At 50.6% G+C, this 21115-nt stretch overlaps 6 protein-coding genes across 9 annotated transcripts; 3 read left to right on the forward strand and 3 right to left on the reverse strand.

The window, feature by feature from the left end:
• The first annotated feature begins 2189 nt into the window (after nucleotides 1-2189).
• LOC1269567 (synaptic vesicle 2-related protein) lies at nucleotides 2190-4548 on the forward strand. Its single transcript, XM_308210.4, has 6 exons — nucleotides 2190-2735; nucleotides 2810-2934; nucleotides 3018-3081; nucleotides 3161-3286; nucleotides 3355-3848; nucleotides 3913-4548. Exons 1-6 carry the CDS (start codon nucleotides 2250-2252, stop codon nucleotides 4205-4207), a joined length of 1590 nt encoding a protein of 529 aa, XP_308210.4. The 5' UTR covers nucleotides 2190-2249; the 3' UTR covers nucleotides 4208-4548.
• On the reverse strand, nucleotides 4481-7044 carry LOC1269566 (protein MTO1 homolog, mitochondrial). The gene is made up of 4 exons (XM_308209.5): nucleotides 6785-7044; nucleotides 4932-6719; nucleotides 4802-4862; nucleotides 4481-4732 (listed from the first exon to the last, which is right to left on the reverse strand). The coding sequence occupies exons 1-4, from the start codon at nucleotides 6835-6837 to the stop codon at nucleotides 4634-4636; spliced, it is 2001 nt and encodes a 666-aa protein (XP_308209.5). The 5' UTR covers nucleotides 6838-7044; the 3' UTR covers nucleotides 4481-4633.
• Nucleotides 7045-9079: 2035 nt separating this feature from the next.
• LOC1269565 (retinol dehydrogenase 11) lies at nucleotides 9080-13891 on the forward strand. Of its 2 annotated transcripts, none has more exons than XM_061645893.1 (4): nucleotides 9080-10391; nucleotides 12662-12767; nucleotides 12852-13417; nucleotides 13487-13891. In XM_061645893.1, the coding sequence occupies exons 1-4, from the start codon at nucleotides 9832-9834 to the stop codon at nucleotides 13704-13706; spliced, it is 1452 nt and encodes a 483-aa protein (XP_061501877.1). In that variant the 5' UTR covers nucleotides 9080-9831; the 3' UTR covers nucleotides 13707-13891. The 2 variants fall into 2 exon arrangements, with proteins under 2 accessions (XP_061501877.1, XP_061501878.1); XM_061645894.1 differs by lacking the exon at nucleotides 9080-10391 and adding an exon at nucleotides 10896-11137.
• Nucleotides 13892-14391: 500 nt separating this feature from the next.
• Nucleotides 14392-15681, reverse strand: LOC1269564 (27 kDa hemolymph protein). The gene is made up of 5 exons (XM_308207.5): nucleotides 15539-15681; nucleotides 15020-15460; nucleotides 14810-14954; nucleotides 14623-14740; nucleotides 14392-14551 (listed from the first exon to the last, which is right to left on the reverse strand). Exons 1-5 carry the CDS (start codon nucleotides 15582-15584, stop codon nucleotides 14534-14536), a joined length of 768 nt encoding a protein of 255 aa, XP_308207.3. The 5' UTR covers nucleotides 15585-15681; the 3' UTR covers nucleotides 14392-14533.
• Nucleotides 15682-16472: 791 nt separating this feature from the next.
• On the forward strand, nucleotides 16473-18102 carry LOC1269563 (coiled-coil domain-containing protein 34). The gene is made up of 5 exons (XM_308206.4): nucleotides 16473-16601; nucleotides 16673-17084; nucleotides 17153-17250; nucleotides 17315-17589; nucleotides 17665-18102. The coding sequence occupies exons 1-5, from the start codon at nucleotides 16519-16521 to the stop codon at nucleotides 17877-17879; spliced, it is 1083 nt and encodes a 360-aa protein (XP_308206.4). The 5' UTR covers nucleotides 16473-16518; the 3' UTR covers nucleotides 17880-18102.
• Nucleotides 17968-21071, reverse strand: LOC1269562 (27 kDa hemolymph protein). 3 transcript variants are annotated; one of them, XM_061645895.1, is made up of 7 exons: nucleotides 20969-21071; nucleotides 19744-20014; nucleotides 19141-19474; nucleotides 18879-19042; nucleotides 18629-18785; nucleotides 18419-18548; nucleotides 17968-18329 (listed from the first exon to the last, which is right to left on the reverse strand). In XM_061645895.1, exons 2-7 carry the CDS (start codon nucleotides 19808-19810, stop codon nucleotides 18213-18215), a joined length of 969 nt encoding a protein of 322 aa, XP_061501879.1. In that variant the 5' UTR covers nucleotides 19811-20014; nucleotides 20969-21071; the 3' UTR covers nucleotides 17968-18212. The 3 variants fall into 3 exon arrangements, with proteins under 3 accessions (XP_061501879.1, XP_308205.5, XP_061501880.1); XM_308205.5 differs by lacking the exon at nucleotides 20969-21071 and adding an exon at nucleotides 20487-20890; XM_061645896.1 differs by lacking the exon at nucleotides 20969-21071 and adding an exon at nucleotides 20086-20268.
• Nucleotides 21072-21115: the final 44 nt, after the last annotated feature.

The raw sequence follows: 21115 nt of genomic DNA on the forward strand, positions 1-21115 counted from the left end.
GGTTTTTTTGAGAGAGCCATTTTTTGTAATATAAATAAATATCAACCTTGAAAAATCAAATATTAAAAGTAGCGAAAAAGAAGGATCCAACGAACACGGTGGGGTGGGGGAGGAACCACACGATCGAGGGGAGAGGGAGACTGTCCGCGCTGTTCCAAGCTGTCTCTGGCGTCAGCAGCAAATTGATGACCGTGCCAAATATTGATACGATTAGCATAACACACATATTAGGCTGGAAGTTGTTTGATAGACAGATGGGAAGGGGTATATTGGTAAATAAGCTAGGTTGTGTATTGCTACAGTTAAAGGAACCTGCTTGGCTGTGTGTAAAAATTCATGAAATGCATCTTGGACCATCGAGAAGAAAAACAAACGCTGTTAGACAGTGGTCACAAGGTCGCCGAAGCCGATAACGGTTTATTTTTAAAACATTAATCACATGCACAACTCGCGACGATCAGTGGAGTCACCCTGTACCGATGGGGAGATCGCGCGCGGTCTCCGATTACTTTGATTCGCTCATCGATGGTGAGAGACTCGCTCTCTTTCTCACGCGCGCTTTCTCTCTCTCTCTCGTTACCTGGCTCACGCGCACTTGCTGTGATGGTGTGCGTAAAGGTGTTTGATCTAAGTGCAGTGGTCGGCAAGGCGAGTCGTTTTTTTGATGAACGTTTTAGGCTGGCCCATCGTTTAGCTTGCTGTTTCGTATCATATTAGAGGGTTTGTGCTTATTTTGTTAAAGGATATATTTAAATAAATACCAATAGAGTACACGACACAAGGACCCCTCCCAATCGCATTAGAAATGTTCATTTTACGGATGATTCTTCCACAAAACATTGCATTTAGATTGGCGTTAGATTGGCAACCACTGAAGATTCACCGGGACTGGCCGACACACATCGCACACGGATCGGTCGGTCCCGTTGGGTTTCGCTTCGGCCAGCCAATTCATGCCGCAGCGCGTCTATTGTGCATTCCATCGGATCGCTCCATCGGTGTTTGTAGTTTTTGTGTGTGTCTGTGCAGAGGACGGACGCGCACTCGCGTTTCCACCGTCATCGTGGTTGGGATTCACGCAAGGAATGTTGTGTGAATTGTCGCTGGCAGCTTTGGACGACGTGGAGCGTACCGCAAAGTTTTGGAACACACCAATGTAAAGAAGTTGTGGACGCGCCTCGGAAGGTGTCTTTGCGCGAAGGTGTGTACCTGCGCGCGTGTGTGTGTATGTGTGTGGGTGCGCATCGTGAAGTGATTGGTGGCATCTACGCATCGACGGCCCAGTTCCGGAGAAGGGGCGCGGAACCCCGTTACAGCTGATCACGCCGAAAACGCTGTCTGGGCAAACGACTCGTCCAACGAAGATCGCCCCACAATCGATGTGTACTAACAATTGCAACAACCCACTCGTTAAGCATACAACCTAATTGGTAAGTAACTGTGTTGTGGCTGCCAATCACCTCCGTCGTTACCGTCGCTGCCCTCGAAAGCTCATTAGAAATGCATTAAAATGTGACGACTGTGAGACACATCGCCTGTTGCGCATCCGTCGATCGACTTGCGCACAGCACAACACATACGCAACCCAGTGCCAGTGCTGTGCGTACACATAAATCACAGCCTTCTTCGTTTGTGAAAATTCACCCTCACTTTGTGCTTTTCCGCGCATACGTTTCTGTTTGTTTGTGTGTGTGTTTGTGTGAGGGGAGGTTGAATGTATGGGGCGCCGTCTTGTCCCTTTTTCTTTGGCCATTGTACCATCATGACTGAGTGTGTGTGTGTGTGTGTGTGTGTATGTGGTGAACAGTGGAGTGTAAAAAGTGACTCAAGCAACAACAGCAACAACAACAAACCGATCACCGAGAAAAAGAAAATGAGTGAGAAGGCCCCGATTGCCAGCGAAAGCGTGTGCCAAGTGCGCGCTGCTGGCCAAGTGATGCGTATTGTGTATTTTGCGGAACAACATGCACACACACACATACACCCATTCACACTGTTGGTAGGAGTGGTAGGGGGATTGTTATCGAGTGTTATGGACAGGACCGATTTCACGATCGTGTTCAGGAAGTGGGTGGTGATACGGGAAGTGTAGAGGACAGCAACGAGCGATCAAGTGACGAACCACCACCACCACCGACCACCGACAGGCAGTGTTTGCAAATAGTCACAATTTCTTCACTTTTTCACTTTTTGTAGATCGAAAGTCACATCCAAACCCCCCCCTCCCGTAGACAAGCAGTGCAAACAGGATGAAGCCAAGGCGCGTTGGTATGGCAAGGGGCTATGAGGAAATGGATGGAGCGAACGTTCCTCGTCCACCCGGCTCGACTGCAACGGTTGGTGGAGCAGCGAACGGCGCAGACTCCTTATCGGGAGGGGCTAGCTCACCCCAATCACCGGTGTCTCCTCCAGTCGGTTCAATGTTGGCTGGTGCGGCACCGGAATTCGAGCTCGCCTCCGTCAGTGTGGTGCCGGATGATACGTACACCGTGACACAAGCTGTCAATGCGCTCGGTTTCGGATGGTTCCAGGTGAAGTTGTCCCTCTGCGTGGGGCTCTGCTGGATGGCCGATTCGATGGAGATGACCATACTGAGCGTGCTCGGTCCGGCACTGCACTGTGACTGGGGTATCTCGCGGTACCAGCAAGCGTTGGTCACGACGGTTGTGTTCTTGGGCATGATGCTTAGTTCCACCTTCTGGGGTCATCTCAGCGATCGATACGGTCGCAAACCGGTAAGTAATAGCAGCCTTGTTTCAACACACATTCCACATTCCACTTATCTTTCTTTTGTGTCCCTTTTGCGCAGGCCTTAACGCTGTGTGGAGTGCTTCTGTTCCTGTACGGATTGCTGAGCTCCGTCGCACCGAGCTTCGGTTGGTTGCTGTTGCTACGTGGACTGGTCGGATTCGCCATCGGATGTGTGCCCCAATCGTAATAAGCCTTCGTGATGGTTGCTACGGGAAACAGAGCAGAGCTGATATACTAACAGGATCTTGTGTTCTTTTTCGTTTCAGTGTCACACTGTACGCCGAATTTCTGCCCACAAAACAGCGGGCCAAATGTGTCGTACTGCTGGATGTAAGACAATCACCTTTCCCTTGCCATTTCTGAATTGTGGACTTAACCATTTCTGAAACCTTTTGTTTGTGATTTGCAGTGTTTCTGGGCGCTGGGAGCATGCTTCGAGGTAGCGCTTGCACTGGCCGTGACGCCGACACTTGGATGGCGATGGTTGCTTGGATTGTCTGCCGCACCGTTGTTTATCTTTGCCATCATCACACCGGTATTGAGATTCATTGCTCTCTATGCCTCTTTTTCCGCCATTAACTCTGTTTGCTTGCTTGCTTGCAGTGGCTACCGGAATCGGCACGCTACCACGTTACCAGCGGCCAGAACGACAAAGCACTGAACACACTCGAGCAGATCGCGAAGGACAACCGGAGACCAATGCTGCTTGGCCGGCTGGTAGTGGAAGGACCGAGTGGATCGCGCGGAAGCTTGAAGGCACTGCTCGGCAGCTCACTGAGGCGCACCACACTGCTGCTGTGGTTCATCTGGATGTCCTGTGCGTTCTGCTACTACGGGCTGGTGCTGATGTCGACCGAGCTGTTTGGCGGGAAGAACAAAACCATCGTCGATGGTGCGCTGACGGACGACGGAATCACGATCGACTGTCAGCCGCTGGCAACGACGGACTATATGGATCTGCTGTGGACGACGCTGGCCGAGTTTCCGGGCATTTTTGCGACGATTTACGTGATTGAAAAGTTTGGCCGCAAGAAAACGATGGCGCTGCAGTTCCTTTTCTATGCCGGATGCGTCCTCATGATCACGGTTACTGAAGTGTAAGTTAGAGAACGAGCGTTGAATTGCTTCAAAGCGTAGTAAATGCTTTCATTCTCCTTTCAGACGCGTATTTCTGACAATAATCCTCTTTATGGCGCGCGGAGTCATTGCCGGACTGTTCCAAGCGGCGTACGTCTATACGCCAGAGGTCTACCCGACCGCGCTACGATCGGTCGGTGTTGGTGGGTGTTCGGCACTCGCACGCCTCGGTGCTATGGCCACGCCGTACATTGCGCAGGTCCTGTTTCAATCGTCGATCTGGAGTGCAGTGACCGTGTACGGCATCTTTGCAGCGTGTGCCAGCGTGGCCTGCATGCTGTTGCCGTACGAAACGCGCGGTGCTGATTTGGCGCACTAAACGAGGGATTCACGCGCCCTTCTTAGCGGGCGTCATGTCTTGTTGCTCTTTCTCATACTCATACCTATCAACAGATATACCTCCAAAACGCAAACACGGTGCACAAGCCACGTGTAGTGGAACTATCCGCGCGATTCCACGGAACTGTTCTGTGTTGTTTCCTTGTTTGTGTGTGTGTGCTAAGACTAGCTAAGAGAGAAGGAGAGAAAGAGGGTTAATGTTTTGCTCTGCTATACGTTGTATATAACTTCTCGCCTTATAATCGTCCAGTCGTTTTGTAATGAATAGTTATTTATGCATCTATTTATTTACCAATCAAATTATACAATAACAAGCTTAAACACCGGTTGCGTCTTTCGTTTATAACGATGTTTGTGTGTGTGTGATTATGGTACAGCAAGGTTCGGTAGGCAGCAAGGTCGGCAGTTAGGCGGCGGCACTGAGTGCTTCATGTTGCTTCACGAATTTCACCAACCGGACGATGGATGACGGTGTAATGCCTTGAATTCGGCTGGCAGCAGCGATCTGCAATTAGACAAAGCAAACGAAAGAATTAGTCTTAGATCAGGTTTAAGGAACCGTTCCCTCACTTACCGTCTGAGGTTGAATTTTGACTAACTTTTCTTGCTCTTCGAACGATAGATTGAGGGATTTCCTTAAAAGAGAAGAGGTACTCATTAGTTCTACTCCTCAAAACACACACCTTTTCCCCATTGATCCTTACGAAAGGTAATCGATAGCGTCCGGTATCCTTAAACTTTCGTTCCGCAACACCTCCTCGACCTCGCGCGACTGATCCGCGATCGACAGGCTGTACAGTGCTTCAATCTTGAGCCGCTGGCAAAGCTCGCGGTCATCCCTGATCCACCCGAGAACGGTCGGCTCAACGGCACACACGCGCTCGGTCGTAATTTCATCGTTCGAGATGGCCAACATCTCGAAAGCGCTCTTGTAAACGCTTGCCTTTGCCAGGGGAAGCTGCATGGCCGCGCGCCACTGATTGCTTCCCCGCTTCACATCGCGCAACAGTTCCGACGCGTTCGCCAACCGTTGCCGTACCGAACGCGTCCGCTCGAAGCGCTCCCGGGACACCAGCCCCATCGCGTAGCCCTTCTCCGTGAGGCGCAAATCGGCATTGTCGGGTCGTAAGCTTAGTCGAAACTCGGCTCTGCTGGTAAACATCCGGTACGGTTCGTTTGTGCCGAGCGTCGTCAAATCGTCCACCAGCACACCGAGATACGCTTCGGTGCGACTCACGGTTAGTGGTGGGCGGGCGAGTGCACTGGCCGCAGCATTAGCGCCGGCCAGAAGCCCCTGTGCGGCGGCCTCTTCGTACCCCGTCGTGCCGTTGATTTGTCCGGCCAGGAACAGTCCCCGGACGCGTTTGGTTTCGAGCGTCGGTAGCAGTTCCCGCGGGTCCACAAAGTCGTACTCGACGCCGTACCCGGGACGCACGACCTCGGCCTGCTCGAGTCCCTCCAGACAGCGGACGAGCTGCACCTGTTCGTCGGCCGGCAGTGTGCAGGACAGACCGTTCGGGTAGATGAGCTCACTGTCGAAGCCCTCCGGTTCCAGCCATATCTGGTGCAGCTTGTGCCCGAAGCGCAGTATCTTCGACTCGATCGACGGACAGTAGCGGGGTCCGGTTAGCTCTTCGGTCACGTGCCGATTGCAGTGCAGATTGCGCAGCACAATGTCGTTCACCTGCGCTGTGGTTTGGGTGAGAAAACAGTCCAGCTGTTGGTGTGCCTCGAGCCAAACGCGATCGTTTAGGAAGGAAAACGGCACCGGAGGATCGTCGCCCGGATGACGGGCCAGCTGCTCGAATCGAATCGAATCACGGTGAATGCGTGGCGGCGTGCCAGTCTTCAATCGACCCAATCGGAAGCCGAGCTCTTCGATGCTTTTGGCCAGTCCGATCGCCGGTTCGTCTCCGATTCTTCCTGCCGGGCGCGTTTCCAGCCCGATGTTGATCTGTCCCCGCAGAAACGTGCCAGTAGTAATCACGAGACTGTCCGCCGTCATCGTGCGTCCATCGGCCAGCTTTACACCGGCCAACCGGGGCTGCTCGCTGTCCTCGCTCAGCACAATGTCCTCTACCGACGCTTCAACGATCGTCAGATTCGGCGTGTTTTCGAGCGTCTGCTGTACCTCCCGTTTGTACAGTTTGCGGTCGATCTGAGCTCGGGGTCCCCACACGGCCGGTCCTTTCCGTCGATTCAACACCTTGTACTGGACACCGCTTCGATCGCAGCATCTCGCACACACCCCGTCCAGTGCGTCCACCTCGCGAATAAGGTGACCCTTCCCGATGCCACCGAACGACGGATTGCACGACATTTCCCCGATGGTGGACCGTTTCTGCGTCACCAGCAGGGTGCGGGCACCCATCCGCGCGGCTGCACTGCACGCCTCCGTCCCAGCATGGCCCCCACCGACCACTATTACGTCGAACGAACCGGAGCTGGCAGTCGAAAGGAAGGCACACCGAAGGCCACCTCGCATCGGGTACCTACAAACGGAAGGGAAGCCGTTATTGAACGTTGCTAACGGGTGATTGCGTTCGTCGTTGCTTACCTTCGAACGATGTGTGAGGCAAAGGCGTGCCAAAATTTGCCTGGCCGCAACATTTATTCACCGTAATGGATGGATGTGCAACGGAGGAGCAAGTTTTGTAATCGCACCGGTTATTTCAACATTGCGTGATTTGTTTACAAACACTGACAATGCTGTCCGGTTGTCATTTTATAATGGGTACGTTTATCATGATGGGTCAGTTTCTTCGAACGTTTGGCTCGTGTGTCGTCGCTTAATTCGTGTAGAGAATTTGGTTTTTGTGGACATTTTGCAAATAAAAATTAAACATGACTACGATCTGCAGTGATCGATTACAGTAAAATGTGTTTCAATTATTTGTTTTCATGAGAAATCCTTAGAATCTATTAAATAGGAGAAAATTATCGACAACAGCGAGAGCAGTGCTATCCAAAACGGGAGAGCAACCCTGCAGAACACGTGGAGGGACAAAATCCGCATCCGAAAACGAGCGAGAAAAGGTACATTTTGTAATAGGCGAGCATGATCTTGTGGAGGTAACTGGTACCCGGAAGCCTGTCTCTCTTATCGCCATTTTATGGCTGATAACACGAAGGATACCCGACCAATGGGAGCTTACCGCGCAATCCGTATCGGTTAGTGGGTGCGAGATAACACGAAGGATACCCGACCAATGGGGGCTTATCACGCGCTTCGTATCAGTTAGTGTGTGCAAGAAAGAGAAAACTATAGCTGCACTGCAGGATCACGATCGTCGCCGGTGCTACCTACCGCGTGGCATGATCTCCTGTTACTTGTGGTCCCAAATCTCTCTGGTTTCAAAGAAATTTGCAATTTCGACCGGCACCGGATTTGGTGTGGAGACGGAAAACGGCTTTCCTTTTCTTATCAGCCGACCGGATGAAGTCGATCACGTGGATCCTTTCGCGCAGGTAAGATTGCGCGCGCATGATAACGTGGCCACGTGCGTGAGTATGATAACGATACCACGTGGGTGAGTATGATAACGCTGTTTTTGAAGGCAGGTTAAGTACGCCTACAAATTTAAGCGATCGATGCCATTAAGATTAGAAATGGCCGCAATAGGCTGTGCGAAAGAAAGAGTACACCGTATGAGACACGTGGGTTAGTTTTATCGATAGGTGCTACCTCCTGATTTCCATGATCGCCTGTTACTAAAAGTCGCAAATTGGCCGGTTTCGTTTTTGAACCGCTTGGAGGATGGCCGCAGGATGCCTCCTACCCCGTCCCGCGTGTTCGCTCTGTTCAAGGAAATTTTGAAACTGACGCGTTTTTGAGTTTTGTGTAACAGGAGATCATGCCATGCGGTAGGTAGCATCATTCTCACCCACGTGGCAACATTATCATGCGCGCGCAATCTTACCTGCGCGAAAGGATCCACGTGATCGACTTCATCCGGTCGGCTGATAAGAAAAGGAAAGCCGTTTTCCGTCTCCACACCACATCCGGTGCCGGTCGAAATTGCAAAATTCTTTGAAACCAGAGAGATTTGGGACCACAAGTAACAGGAGAACATGCCACGCAGTAGGTAGCACCGGCGACGATCGTGATCCTGCAGTGCAGCTATAGTTTTCTCTTTCTTGCACACACTAACTGATACGAAGCGCGCGGTAAGCTCCCATTGGTCGGGTATCCTTCGTGTTATCTCGCACCCACTAACCGATACGGATTGCGCGGTAAGCTCCCATTGGTCGGGTATCCTTCGTGTTATCTCGCACCCACTAACCGATACGAAGTGCGCGGTAAGCTCCCATTGGTCGGGTATCCTTCGTGTTATCAGCCATAAAATGGCGATAAGAGAGACAGGTGAACGGGAACTAGCTACCTCCACGAGATCATGCTCTCCTGTTACAAAATGCACCTTTTCTCGCTCGTTTTCGGATGCGGATTTTGTCGCTCCACGTGTACTGCAGGGTTGCTCTCCCGTTTTGGATAGCACTGCTCTCGCTGTTAGTGATAATTTTGTAACTATCGATCGGTCGTATTTATTAAAATCAGAATTATTCTCTCTAAAACAAATTAATTAAACAAATTGTATTGAAATCGATCGCTCTAGATCTTACCCTTTTCCTCCCACTCAACCCTATTTCACTTGCATTAGAACCTTCCCTCCTTGCACACACCCACACAGGGCACTCCACATTGTTTGCACGACACAACACCCACAGGCCAAATAATATGCCCTGGAGCGTTTTGTTTTAACCCCTCACAAGCCCACAACACACACACAATGCTGCTGTGCCGTCGTGTGCGCTCGCGTGCAGCAATAGACACAACGAAACGATCCGCTGTCGTCGCCTGCTAGATCGATTTCGTCTCCCCACCACTGCGGGATCCGTGGAAAACTCGGCTGCCTACTACCACAGTAGGCATCGTTTGCGCAGGGTGCTCGGTCGGCTCCACCATCGTCAATGCGAATGTTGCGATCGACGCGCAAACAGCATTAGTAGCGCGCAAGCGGCATCGCGTACGGTCGCACGTGCCTCTCAAGCTAGAATCGAACGCAGTGCCATTGTGGTACGGAATATACTCCCATCGTACGTGATCCTTTCGTGAATTGCCTGCTAGGGTAAGGGCAGGGTTTAGTTAGTAGTGGCATCGGTTTTCCAATACGTTCCTTCGAAATTGTGATTAGAAGAAGTGTACAGGAGGAAACAGTGCACGGAGAAAAGCGTATTGCTTTCAACATCGATCGTGTGAAACAGTGAAGCGAAACAGTGATCATACTTCCAGCCCATTTTCCCACAGCCATGTGTTCGAAGATCGTTTTGTGATATTCTAGTGATTCAAGTGGTGCAGTTTTGGGTGCAGTTCTATTATACAAATTGTTTGCCGATCGATTGAGGCCTACAACAGCCTTCACCCAGCCCCCCGGCAGCTACACCGGAGTCGCGCATGTCATTGGACATTGGCAGAACGTGTTCGTCTCGGCCGACTGTCCTCGCCAGCAACAGCGCGCGTGCTATTGCGAAAAAGCTCCCCCCACGACCGACTGTCCTTCTCATTCTCAAAACCCACTCCCACCTGCACCCGCTGCTGCCTAATGAATGACCAACCAAGAGCAGCAGCAGCAGCAGCAGCCGGGGCAGCAGCAGAAGCACCATCAACAGCAGGCGATTGCAATTACTATTCGGGACACATGCACCACGTCTGAGGGCGTCACGGGCGAACGGAAAGTGAAGCTAATCGTTAATCGATCGTCCCCGGTGTCCAGTGCCATCCGCACCAACGACGGCGATCCTGTGGCCGGCGCATCACCAGCAGCAGCAGCAGTGCCGCCGTCGGTTTCAAGCACCACCACGACACCACCACCATTACCACCACTAGTTCCTATCATGTCCATATCGCCCATTCCGCCAAGTCTGGACGCCAGTCCACACCACCCCCAGCCGCAACAGCCGCCACAGCCAGCGCCGCTGCCACCACCGCCACTGTCACACCCGAATCACCAGCACCAGCTGGAGCAGTACCAGTACCAGCTGCACCAGCAGCAACTGCAGCAGCTACAGTACCAGCAGCGGCAGCAGCAGCAGCATGACCTATTCATGATCGTCAGTATTTGCCTTGGCTCGTTCATCCTCATCTTCGCGATCGTTTACTTCGTAAGGTAAGTGTGGTGTGTGACTGGCGGTGCCCGGCCATAGGCTGCCAATGTCGTCGAGTACAAACCCCCACTCCCCCTTCCCAATCGGCGATCGGTGGCCTTCCGGTGGGTTTCGCGAACACGAGCACATTGGTTGGTTGATTGGTTGGTTGTTCGCCATCGATGATCGCTTAATTAGAATTTGACCGTATTAGTTGTATGACCCTCCCCCCCCTCCCTTTTGTACCCTCTCAGCTCCATTAGCAGCTAAGTGTACGGGGAGGAAACAATCCGCATAGGAATTCGCACATTAGGAAGTATGTTGAAGGAGAGGTGTTGAAGGTGGGGAGGAATTTAATCGCCCCTATCCAAAGACAACAGCCGTGCGTATTGGCGTTTACGATCGCATTGGGAGTAGCCAAGATAAGAGTGAGTGAGATACAGCAAACAGTCTTCAAGAACGGCGATGGTGATCCGCGGTGTTTGCGCTTTTCTCGCTCTCGTTCTTATCTATTATGCCATTCGAGCGCCAATGTAAACGTCATACGATAAGCGGAGCAAAGCACAAAACACAACACACAATGTTCGAGATGTTCCCAAATTGTGTTAGCACCTTCCCTCGCACGCATTGTCGTGCGCTTATCTTGCGCCACAGCCTTGCGCGTAGGGAGAAGAGTCCACTGTGGTTTTGGAGCGTTTCGGAGCAGTACGTTCCAGTGGTTCTGTTTAATCAGTTGTGTCTTGGCAAAGGAACTTAACCCCAGCGAAATGTATGTGTGTGGTTTAAAAAAACATACCATTCCCAATCTATTTGGGAGACAAAGTGTTTGTGTTTGCTGTTACGGTTAATTCTGTTTTGGAGCTAAATTTAATCATCTTACACACGAAGAAGCCCCCACACATTCACAGCCCGGATATAAAGACCCCACCATCCCATCCCCGGACGCATATCGATTCCCTAACGACAGCTGTTTTACGTCAGCTTCGAAGCGTTTTAAGCTAGTTCAACGCCGCACGCTTCGCGCAAACGATAGATAGACGATGGATGTGCGCGCAGTTTGCAATTAATTATAGGACGCAAGCCGTTTGCCCCATGCGCTCGGGTGTGCGCGTGTGTGTCTGTGTCGACCACAGTAGCCACCGATGAGTTGATGGATGGGAGTTGATACTTTACCCTTCCCATTCTCCTCCCTCCTCCTCTACCTCTGCTTTAATTATGGTGCATTCTATTGTTTTTCTTTTCTGTTTTCCACGCGCTAAGCGATACGGAAAACCTGCCCGGATCGCGTACTCCCGCCGCGCGAAGGTTCCGACTTATCGGTGCGCATCTGCGCACAAATCACAACCCCGTCCCTTTTTCCCCCCTTCTCCCATTGTGGCAAGGTGGGCAGGCAGTGGCATGTGCCACTGCAAATCACTCCCCCAGAGCTCCCTTTCTCACCCTCTCCTCAACCTCAACGGCCGTTTCAAATTGCACTACAAACGGCCCGAACCGCACGCCGGGAGCGTTTTGAGCAACAAATGGTGCATTTGCGTGCCAGGTGGGTTGATCCGATCCGAAGTAGGCTGTGTGTTAGTGTGGCCTTTCCTTCCGCTCTCCCGCTTCTCTCTATCTCTCTTTCTCTCTCACTCGCTTGCTTTGGTTGAGTCATTGATCGGGCGGAATGGAAAGAATGAAAGGGGGCCGGATTGGTTTAGCAAGGAAATGGATGGATGGATGGGGAGGCAAATACGCATCAGTTCAAGCAACTCGCTACCACCACACTGACAGTTTACCAGCAAAAGGTGAACGATGTTTAACAAGCTCGTGAACTTCGAAGGCAAAGATATGCTTGGAATAGCCGCTGCTCGAGCTTGAACATTGTTGCTTGAAGGGTAGCGGCGAAGAGCACAGCACAATGGAGTGTATGGGCCAGTTAATAGTTATTGTTGTTGGAAGTATCTAGAACCCCTGAACGGCTGGTTCAAACAGTTTGATAAGAAATTATCCGGTAATCTACTGTCATGTGGACATCGTGAATTATTTCCTCATTTTTTAAGGCGCACTCATCATAGGGCGCCTTTTAATGTGGTGTTTTATATGTACGATCGCTCAAAAGTGCATTAACCGACCTGTGGCGTGTGTGTGTGATAATCACGGCCAAAGTGCCGCTATTGTTAGAAGCTATATTATTCACACATTAGCGTATTAGCTCGCAACTGCCGGCTCTACTGCCCCCCGATAATATCTAAATAAATGATCTTCAAAGCTTCTCTCTCTCTCTTCTATCTCTCTTGTCTCCCCTTGACAACAGGAAATTCTTTCAGGGTGGTCAATTCAAAAACAAAGACATCCGGCTAGATGCGAAGGTCGTCATCATTACCGGTGCAAATGCGGGCATTGGGAAGGAGGCCGCAATTGTAAGTGGGAATTGGTTCCCTGTTTCTTCCTTCCAGTCCCTCCACTGAGCTTCCACCCCCCCTCACTCTCCTCACTCTCCACAGGAATGTGCCAAGCGGGGTGCCCGGGTGTACATGGGGTGCCGCGATCCGGCCCGGATGGAGAAGGCCCGCCAGGAGATACTGGACAAGTCGGGCAGCCAGAATGTGTTCGGGCTCGAGCTCGATCTGGCCTCGTTCGAGTCGATCCGCAGCTTTGTCAAGACGTTTCTCAGCATGGAGCGCCGGCTGCACGTGCTGATCAACAATGCGGGCGTGATGGCGTGCCCGAAAGCCTACACCAAGGAGGGCTTCGAGATGCACTTCGGCACCAACCATCTGGGGCACTTTCTGCTCACCAACCTGCTGCTGGACGTGCTGAAGCGGTCGGCACCGAGCAGGGTAGTGACGGTTTCTAGTCTCGGCCACAAGTGGGGCCGCATCAACAAGGACGACATCAACGCGGAGAAGGACTACCGGGAGTGGGACGCGTACATGCAGAGCAAGCTGTGTAACATTCTCTTCTCTCGCCACCTGGCCAAGCGGTTGCGGGGTACCGGCGTCAACACGTACGCATTACACCCGGGAGCGATCAATACCGAGCTAACGAGACATCTGAATCCGTGCATCAGGTTGGTAGCATTTTGTCGATCCCCCAACCCCTTTCGGTGGCTTTAACAGGACTCTGTTTCAATTTACAGAACGATGGCCAAGCCTATTTTCTGGGTATTTTTCAAGACACCAAAGTCTGGCGCCCAGACCACGCTGTACTGCGCCATGGAACCGACGATTGCATCCCACACGGGCCTGTACTACAGCGACTGCAAGCTGAAGGAACCGGAACCACACGCACAGGACGACGCAATGGCCGAATGGCTTTGGAATTTGAGCGAGCGGTTGACGGGATTGTCGTCCCATTGAACGTGTTCCAGGAACGCGGCCTCACGTGTTTGTTTTTTCTCTCTCCCCCTTTCGTGTGTACTCATCACCCACTCGTGGCCCTTTCTTCCTTTCTTACCCTGCGCCCAACTGGGTCAGAGTGTTACAGAACAAGTGTAGACGATAATGAATGATAGCTTTGTGTGTAAGGAGTAGCAGCAGCAGCAGCAAGAAAATACAGCATTTCAAACAGTACGGCAATGAATTGATTATGTTTTGTGAGCCTTTCACAGAAAGATGACACTAAAACACCGGAGAACAGCTCACCGAATTCAATGTCGAACAATAACAAGCTGAATGATTGATCGTGCTTGTTGTTAGCCTCGCAGCCTCGCTCTCACTCTCGCGCTAACACACCTTCGCTACCCTCTCCGTGATCGACGAAATGGGGGAGAAAGTAAGGCGATCGTCTACTTTTCCCTCGTCCACAGCACGCCAAGCTGATAGTCTTTAACCGGAATTGATAACAAAATTCTACGCTGTGAAAACGATAGATTCTACCTACTACCCGTTATCAGTTTGATGAACCACTAACGTATAATAAGCAGAAGAAAAAAACCCATCCTTTGCAGCAAACTATCTGAAGAAAGCAGGAAGCAAGCACACTATCAATGCATCCTCAAGGGGTGGCCGGAAAAAGGAGGACAAAGGAGATTACGGAAGCGTGTTTCTTCAAAGTGCAACAATTTATTTAGCAAAACAGCAGCAAAAAACGGTATAATTGGTCTTACTTTCTCTAGATCTTATCGATGATGCAATTGCTTCGTGGGTTGTTGTGTTATCAGCGTAACGAAACTGATGCGCCTTCTTTAGCGGCCCGCATTGTTCTGTAAAACACACACACCGGGGTAAATCAAATAATCATTCTAGCAAAATGGAAACGCTTTTAGAAACTTACCGCACATGGCGATCCCTTCCGGACGTATCGGAACAACGATTCCACCAGATTGGCCGGCGTCGATTCGTCGCACTGCTCCAGCTCTCGAACCATGCAGTTTTGCAGCTTGGTAAAGTCCCTAAAACGGAACAATGAACCCATCAGATTGGAAAGAATTGTTCACAAAACGAACACGGGCACCACTTACTCGCACTGCTTCGGTCCGATCACCAGCCTGGGGATGGTTGTAAGGCTTGTCTCCGGTACGTATCCACTGAACGTTTCATTCACGCAAGCAATCAGATCGTTCTTCTGCTCCTGGAAACATTCCGGTCCCTTTTCGGCGATAAACACTGCAAGAGTTGAAAGGGCAAATTAGTACCGGATCTCACCACAAAAAACGAATGGCTCCACGTACGTGCAATCTGATCGCCGTCCTTGTGGCACACAAAGTTGAGCAAATTCTTGAAGATGTCCAGCCCGGACGTTTTGAACACCTTCTCCTCCGCCTCCAGGCACGGATCGACCGCGTTCGCGAACGTGTTTACGCACTCGATCAGTGTGGACCGCTTGCGGCAGTACTTGTTGAAGACGGTGTCCAAATCACCGGTCGGTTTGGCTGCCTCCACCTCCTGCTGGAACTGGCCAATGTCGATCAGGCTCTGGCCACACTCGAAGAACGTCTTGGCCGCATCCTTCGCATTGTCGTACGCATCGGTCGGTGCTCCGGCAGTGTTGCACTTGTCGCGCAGCATCCGCTCGACCTCCTCCATCGAGGGAAGCGGCAGATTCGCTGGCAGACGTTCTCGGATCGCGTCGACATCGATAGCGTTCGACACATCGGCCACCGTTGTGCCAGCTTAAACAAACAAACGAACACAAAACATTACAAACACTTAGAGCTCAAACTGTCCACCTTCGCTAGAAGAAGTCTTACCGATCATCGCTAGCAAAAGAAGACACGACACTTTGACGCCCAACATTGTTCCCAGTAATCACTTTCTTTCCCACACTTTAATCCCGCAAGGCAACCCCGAACCGACCGAACCCGTCAACGAACAATGAATTAATCGCCACCCCGTATCGTATTGGCTTTTATACGGCGCTGTTCGATTCCGCTTCCAAAGGGTCGTGATCTTCGGGGCTGATCCGCCTGCTCTCCGCACCGCAAGACCGAGACACACGCGGCCTGCTAATCGTAATAATAAACTGATATGGCGGCGGCAGCCGACGAGCTGTACTGCGGAAACAAACGTTTCGACGACTCGACTCGCCGCGCATTCAAGCCACTCAACTAGATGATCATGTGCACACACACATACACGGGAAGCGTCGTTTTGGGGTGGCATGGGAGAGGTACTAACGATGCGCTCGTACTCGTCCGGGCTGCTGGGAGTAAAGTTCATATAATCGGACAACGGTACACGGCTGTGTTTGGAAGCGTAAGCGGACGCGGGCACGATCCACGGCCATACTACATACTACCTATGCTTCCATTACACACACGGAACCGCTCTCAATTGAGCATTATTGACTAGAAATGGCAGCAGTAGCCGCAGCACCATCCGACGCCGTACGATAAAAGTACAAATGCACTCCCCCGTCGGAGGACATGAGCACTTTGCTGAAGCACGCTCTCCATATTATTCGATGTTGTCGTTCTGTTTTTTTCCCTTTCTCTTTACGTAAGACCCGTAGAATTGATCAGTTCACTTTCTTTTAACAATTGCACTGGAATTACTGGACGGTCTGGATGACTGTAATGGTTTCCCTGTCGATGTACTGATTTGACAGCCCGATCTCAAATCAATCGGGCAAGCCTTATTGATCTCGCTACTAATCGGAGTAGCCATTGCTTTATGCACGGTGTGTCGCATTTCACATCTTCTCAGCACACGGCAGCAGAACGGACAAGCGATGAACGGTGCAGGAGCAACTAGCCTGGAATTACATTCGGAGAGTGCCTTAAAAATGGATGCTAGTTTTGAGGAAATTATAGGGTAAGTATGATTTTACAATTAATGTTCAATTCCGTTTCTAAACTGTGTCCTCCTATCGCGTTCAAACTTAGGCAAAAGGCAATCCAAGTTTCGGCGGAATGGGATTCTGAAGATAGCGACACAGCGGATGAAACTAACGATGCTTCTGAGTATGAAGATGTCGATTACGAATCGAAACTAGCGAACGTTTTCTCGAACATGTCACTCGCAACATCTCAGTCGAAACTATCGATGTACTCTACGGAAAGTAACGAAGCGTCGGCCGAAACTCACGGACAAGATGCCGAGCGTACCCTGGTGCAGAGTGACACCGAGGAAGAAGAAGATCCCGATGAACGTTACGATGAAGGGAATGGTTCCGGTAGCACAAGCGATTCTAGCAATACGCTCGATGCGGGTAGCGAAGAGGAGGAGGAGGAGGAGGAGCACGAGAAACAACCCATTTTTACCGATCGTGGTGGCGGTGACGCAGATTTGAACTTGGTAAGTCCCCTAGGCTTGCATCTCCATCCTGTGTCTGTGCCTATTTGCAATGTGCCATTACTTCCTAGGATAGTGATCCCAGTAGTCAGATCATTAAAGTAAACATTGCACACAAGAAGCGCGTTAGTGACCCGGAAGCGTACAAGAATTGGCTCAAGGCTAAAAAGTAAGTACTGTGTATCCTATAATCCAATACTCTTATACGACTTCGTGCTCCTTTTGCATAATAGCGAAGAGATACGGAAAAATCGCGAAAAGGAGCTGCTTGCCAAACAGGAACTTCAACGCCAAAAAGAACAAGAGGAAGAAAAGCGCAAAGAGGAAAGCAAAAAGAAGATCAAAGAGTGGATGGAGCGCAAGAAACAGGACAGCACTAAGAAGGCCACGAACCCGAAAGCTGCGAAAGAACGGCAGCATTCCCAGAGTTCCTCTTCGGAGCATCTGTACTGTGATCCTGACGCTAAGTTCAAGAGCTGGCTATTAAATGTCCGAAAACGGGAGGAAGGTAAATTGAATGACTACTTGCACCCCCTCCTGTCGACTCCTCCACCTAAACAACATATTTTTAATCTCTGTGCAGAGAAAAGGCTACGGGCGCAGACGGTAAAGCAGCTCGAGAAAAAGATCCAGGACGAGAAGAAGAAAATATCTGGCGAAATTTACCAGGAATGGTTAAAGAGTGCCAAACACAAGCCAAAACCGGTGCCACTGAACCAGGGACCACACACACTGCGGGGTACGGTGTCGCAGATTTTTATCAACCCTCAACCATGGAAAAGTAATGTCGAAGAGTAACGTGGCATCGGCATTTCGGGCTCAACTCTTTAGCTTCGGTACCCAAATTTTCCGTATGCCTACACTAAGCAGATGAGGTTACACAAGGTTTGATCTTTTAGTCGTTTTTTTCATCCTCGACCTTTCTACACCAAGTCCTGTTGGGGGAACGTTTTATTGTTGTTAACTGTTGTAAAATTCAAATATGGAGCATTGTAAACTCTTTTCCTTTCCCTACCCTAAAGTACCCTGATTTCGGCGGTTTCGGCCACATTGGAATGATGGTGTTTCATCAGTCAGTTTCGATTTAGGAACTGTTTGTTTGTTCGCTGTTGGCATGTCGGCGTTTGGCGGTTACCAGCGGATCAACAGTTTGGCTACCAGCGCCATTAGCAACGTGGAGGTAATAACCTGATGGGAAGCCGTCGTAAGCTCACCTACATTGCGTGCATGTTTCCGGGGAGTTGCTTCCTGCAAATAGAGAGAGATTCACATCAATACTTAGCGCCATGGTAGTCGAGGTCTTTTTAGTTGCACTGAGCGCATCTTTCGACACTTACACCCGTAATGTTGGCACAGGGCGTTTCTCGGCGCACGAACTTGAACAGCGATTCGACCAAATTGGCCGGTGTCGATTCCTTGCAGCCTTCCAGTGCTTGCACCATGCATTCCTGGAGCGAGCTCATCTCACTTTGCAAACGAAAAACCAAGTGATATTAATTTGACACCTTCCACACACCATAACAGCCGCCGCACAGAGCAATACTTACTCGCACTGCTTTTTGCCCATCACCAGCTTGGGCAGCCCTTCGGAGGCGGCAGGTGCAGAGTCATCCCTCAGATATCCCGACATCGTACCATTGACACAGTCAATCAGAGCGTCCTTCTGATCGGCAAAGCACTCCGGGCCTTCCTCGGCGATGAACACTGTATGAAAAGTGCAGGTGATAATTGAAATCCGGAACTGCATTTACATGGTAAACATTCAATTGAAGCAACATCCAGCAGCTCGTTACTTACGTGCAATCTGATCGCCATCCTTGTGGCAGACAAAATTTAACAACCCATGCACAATGTTCACCATCACCACCTTGCTTTCCTTTTCGTCATTTTCCAAGCAAACGTCCACCTTGGCGGAGAACGTATCGATACACTCGATGGCAGCGGAACGTCTGCGGCAGTACCTGTTGATGGTTAGAGTCAACATTGAACAGGGTTAGCGATATATCGGTCAATGGAACGAACGCGCAAACGCAAACGCAAGCATGCCATGACGTTATACTTGTTGAACACGGTGTCCAGATCGCCGGTCGGTTTCGCTTTCTTGATCTCTTCCTGCAGATCGCTAAAGTCGACCAGGTCCTTCATGCAGTCGCCAAACTTTTGGGCCGCCTGTTCCGCCTCCTCGTACGATGCATCGCTGCCGGCCACACGGGAACACTTGTCTTTGATGATTTTCTGTATATCCTCCAGCTTGGGCAGGGTGACGTTCTTAAACTCTGGCGGCAGTATGTCGGCCAGCACCTCATCCTTTAGCTTGTTGATATCGATGCTGTTTAAATCGATCGTTCCCGGTTCGGTCGACTCATCCGCTGCAACGCCGCCGGACTGGAATGCTGGAAGGGGGAGCAAAAATACGTCACGTTAAAGTTTGCTTTTCGGTATGCTGCTGCTGCTGTGTATGCCTTTGTCTTTGTTCCACTCGCAGTAACGATGACCTTTGAACAGCAGAGCTATGGGATTGTTATCGCATGGACCTTATGGTTCTTATCAGTTCCTTCCCGGGCCATTTACCCAGCGCACTCGTGAGTAATGGAAGACACCTAGCCCTTTTTACAACACCACAGGCCCATCGTAATGAAGTATTCGACTTGCGCTTACTTACCGATCACTGCCAGCAGCGGCACCAGCAACAACGCTGCACAGGAACCCAAACGACGGGATGGAATCATTTTGCGTGCGAAACGATCCGGTCAGGACAGCCAACGTCCGAAACTAATTGAGCCGAACGAGAAGCACTTGAGGTTGGTCGCAACGACGCGCTGATACTACACCGCCACCACACGACGACAAATGACCGGATCCCGAATTGGGTGGAACGCGACTGGACACGCCGATGTTTCGATGCCTTATCAATAAGCCCGACCGTATAATACCTGAAGTAACAATGATGATAACGGATCAGTTAGCGCAGGAGGGAGCTCAGGGCGGCGATTCGAGCTGAAACCTCTTTGCGCAGTGAGCGTTTCGCGCGCTCGTCGTGAAAGGCATTTTGATTTGATGGCAAGGTCATGCTTACAACCTGACCGCCGCACCACACCGGCGCCGTCCGTCCGTCCGTCAGTCCCGAGACCGACCTGACTCATTACCATCCGTGTACAGTGCAAATAACGCGTAATGTACAAGGTCTTTTTTGCAGCTTTTTATTGCTCCTGCTTCGCTCTCCCCACCAATCGTGCGTCGTTCAGTGCAAACAATGCGTTACCCCCTGTACCCTTCTACAATGAGTACGATGAGTGGCAATAATTCAAAGTACAGGTTTTTTAAGTGTTCAGAAATATCACCACAGCCAGGCGAACACAAGACCACGAAACAGGGTGTAAAACTGGGACAAAAAATAATACACACCTCTTTACCTATGCACCTATGCATACCATACAACCACAGCCGCAGATGTACGCACTCTTACACTTACGGAATTTATTAACTGCTACCTAAAATCAATGGTATGCAACATTGAAAAATACAGCTCTAAGCTTGTAATTCTATACACAACAAAACAAAACACAAAACCGTTGACCGCTTGCGTTCGGCAGAAACTGTCGGTGTTCCGAGAATGTTCGTTTCCCGAGCTGTCAGTTTACACACTCAATCTGCACCCGTCGCGTACACTTTGATGCAGTTTGAGGCGGTGCGCACGAGAGGTGGTGTACGGCTACGCACACAGATTGAGTGTGTTTCTTTCCGCTGCGTTTCGGAATGCAACAAGCAGTGGCTTCACAAAATAAACAAACGAAACAAGCACCACAGCGCGTACAGTGGTGGAACAAACGTTTGACAGCTCGTCCTGTACATTGATCGAAAATATGTGTTCTTCCGCTTGTAATTACCTGCAAATGCTTCAAAATAATTAACGATAATCGTTTGCATGAATGAAATGGTAGAAAAACAATCCTAACAAACCTGTTCCCCGAACGACCGAACAAACGTCAAAGATTAACCCTTGATGGGTCAAGGAAGCTGCTAGGGGTTGCGCA

Source organism: Anopheles gambiae, chromosome 2 (genome assembly GCF_943734735.2).
Source record: "Anopheles gambiae chromosome 2, idAnoGambNW_F1_1, whole genome shotgun sequence".
Lineage (NCBI taxonomy): Eukaryota > Metazoa > Arthropoda > Insecta > Diptera > Culicidae > Anopheles > Anopheles gambiae.